General features: G+C 44.1%; 1 protein-coding gene across 1 annotated transcript; it reads right to left on the bottom strand.

The window, feature by feature from the left end:
• Positions 1–411: 411 nt before the first annotated feature.
• Positions 412–2465, bottom strand: LOC114621857 (cell division cycle 7-related protein kinase-like). Its single transcript, XM_028768196.1, is given in 3 exon segments — positions 412–551; positions 554–1989; positions 2368–2465. Coding segments are annotated over 3 exon segments (1674 nt in total).
• Between the last annotated feature and the right edge of the window lie 850 nt (positions 2466–3315).

The raw sequence follows: 3315 nt of genomic DNA on the forward strand, positions 1-3315 counted from the left end.
TACAGGAAAGGTCACCCTACACATTACCAACAGCCAATTCCCCCATGCACACAGTGTAGACCACACGCTGCCTCGGAAACAGTGCTTTTCCCTCATTTTCTCCCTTGTCATATCTGTTAGTTTTATGACCTGCACCTTGAACCCATGCAACAGGCTAAGTAAGGTTGCAGGCAAAGAAAAGCAGGACACTAAGTATCTGAGTCTACCTGGTGGTTTAACTCAAAGATCTTGTTAACGACTCCCCCTGGATCTTTAAGAATTCTTAATCTGTTTGTAATCTGACATCAGAGCAAATATTATAATCTTAAAATAAGTTATTCATTCTCTCCAGGACTTGGATGCAAACAATCTGTGATTATCTATCTACCCCACCTTACAACACATAGCAGCAGCAATGAGTAGAGAGCCGTATCAGGAGCACATGTCTTTAAAGAATGGATGTAATAAGGCTGTTTCTGTTGTTATCCTTGAGGCTGGGTTTAGATTCAGAAGTTTATCAAGCAGGTCATTGGCTTCATCGGGTACCGAGTCCCAGCCTTCTGAGTTGGCATACAGTCTTGGGGATGACTCTGACAGCCGTCACTGTCCCTTCTATACAAGGTATTTTCTGAGTGCTGTGCTTGAGAAGCCTGTACATGGGACGCTTTATGGTCAGTGTTCTCTGAAGCAGCAGGATCAACAGCTGACTTGGGAGTGGCAGAGTCCAGACCCCGTAGTCTCTCACACAGTGCTCTCAAGTCTTGTACTGGGACTTCTTTGCTACACAAAATTGATTTGCCAAAAGCCTTAGCAGCCTGGATAGTTTCCCTGGATCCTCAAATTGTCATGATTTGAGCCAAAGCAGTTAAGTCGTCACTGGCCTTGTAAAACGGGTACCGCCCACTTAGCAAGTACAGGAATATGACACCTACAGACCACATGTCAATCGCTGTCGTCTGGTCAGGACACGTTGTCAGGGCCTCTGACGCTCTGAATCCTGGTGTGCCTGCCCGAGGGGCAACCTGCTGCTGCCTCAACATGCAAACGCTGCAGACTCTATCTGTCCCATAGCAGTCGCAAGTGAAGATGGCTGGGCAGGACCGGGCAGTTTCCCTCATCACACTATTCATAGCTTTTGTAGAAATGGCCGTCTTTTTTGTTGCTAGCTTTCTTGATATTATATCCACAGTCTTTGACTGCTTGATGAGTTTCTCTGCAGGGCTCTCATGGGAAATGGAGCTGTGTATATTGTAATTTCTTTCTCCAAAAACAGAGCGCTGGACAGAAAGGCCTACTGATCCCTCCTTTCCGTCTTTTCCTTGCTTAATGTGAAGTTGTGTGTTTGAGTAGGGTCTTTTGAGAGAAGGTTTTGTGGCACACTGCTGATCCCCATGTTTAGGTGCCGGGCGACTCAGTGGGCCCTTGTGTCCAGTGACTCCGTGATACTTGTTTCGTGAACAATCTTCCTGCTGAGCTTCAGACTGGATAAACTTGAGCAGTTCTAGTTTTGTGTCCCGTGTTCCTTGGGCCAAACCGAAGTCCACCAAGGCATATTTTTTAAGGCGTCTATTGTATAAAAAATTGCTGGGCTTCACATCACGGTGAACAATACCAAACTGATGAATACGTTTCAAAGCTATGAAAAGATTAAACATATATTCCCGAACTTCTTGGAAGGAAAGAGAATTCAAAATGTCCAAAAAAGACTCGTGTTCCAGATATGGCATAGCAATAACCACATGATCTTTTTTTCCTAAGCAGTACTTAACTCCCATGACATTGTCTTGCCCCCCTGCAACCGTCAGACACTGAAACTCTGCTGCAATCCTCACAGGATGACTTGTGGGGATTAAGTGTTTCAGCGCAATTTTCTCTTCATGTCCTTCTTGCAACTGTGCTGTGGCCAAATAAACAGAGCTGAAGGTGGCTTCTCCAATTTTTTCCTTAATTTTGAACACACTGACAAGCTGTGGTACAGCTTCACAAAGCTCCTCGATATCTCTTTTAATACTCAAAAAAAGAAGCATGTAAGAACTTTCAGGTTCTCCTGCAGAATGAATGCCAAGATGAGCTACGTTTCATAGTCATCCTCCAAGCCGGAGGCCTCTTCAAAGTGATCGCATGCACATCCTCTTCTCGCACTGCGTCTCTCCTGCAGCAGTGTCCAGAACTCAGGGCTTGCCCTGGGCAAGGGCTACTCCACTTGTAACACTTGGTTTCTATGCAGCTCAGGTGGTCTCAAGCTTGTATTCCTCTTCCTCCCCCTTCCTGAATGCTGGGTCTCGGGCACAGGCTACTGCTTAGGCCTCAAACCTTCAGCAGTCTGATGTTGGCAGAATAAGAATGAACATCATGCCAGACCTGGTGACACACATCTTTAATCCTAGCACTGAAAGTTTAACACTCTGCTCTTATTTTTTTAAAGAATCATCAGCCGGACACCTGTCACAGCCACGCAGGGGAGAAAACGCCATTGGCTCCTCCATCTGAGTCTCCAAAGAGGCTTTCACTACACACGACTGGAACGCAATGAGCGGGCTACGGAGTCATGTGCACTGGGCAAGAGCAGCAGGGTTCACGGAAGTTAGGACAGCCGCGGTAGCTGCCTCCCAGGAGCGTCCCACTGAGCCGGTCCGCCAAACGCAAGCGCAAGTCCTGTTCTGTGTTTCATATGTGGAGAAATGAGCCAAACTTCATTCTGCCAGTTTTTTACCCCCTGACTCACCTCAAAGATTTTCAGAAAAAAGCAGATGAATCAGGATGACAAAAAACTTAGTGCTACTACTGATGTAGCCCTGCCTCCTGCCTGAATCAACCTTGTAGCAAAGACTGGGGCATAAGAACTGTCAAAGCCCATGCTGAGACTACAGCCAGCAGCTAGTCCAGTGACAAACGTTATGCCCATGAGAATTGGATTCAGTAGATAGCTAGACATTCTACACTTGAAGTTACAACTGGAAGAAACAGGGTGAATATTTTTTTGTCTATTTTAAATAAGAAACGTATGTGGCCACTACATGTTTGTTTCTGATTAATCTTAAGGATATGAGTTTAATATATTCTGTATGTCTTTGTTGTAGATTATTGGCTTATAAATTATTGGATATAGTTAAAAATCAGTAGCATTTATCACAAAACCTTAGCTTAAAACTTTGAACTCAGAATCAGAACTGTTTTGGGTAGCATGAAATGGCATGAGCTACCAAAGAAACAGATTTCCAAAAATACTTTTAAATTAGAATAAGATTTTTATATAATTTTTGTCCTATCTTAAAAAAACAGGTTTATAAAATATATGATTTAAAACAATGAGGTATTAAAGCTGCATCTCCATCT

This window comes from Grammomys surdaster, unplaced genomic scaffold (genome assembly GCF_004785775.1).
Source record: "Grammomys surdaster isolate TR1022 unplaced genomic scaffold, NIH_TR_1.0 63, whole genome shotgun sequence".
NCBI lineage: Eukaryota > Metazoa > Chordata > Mammalia > Rodentia > Muridae > Grammomys > Grammomys surdaster.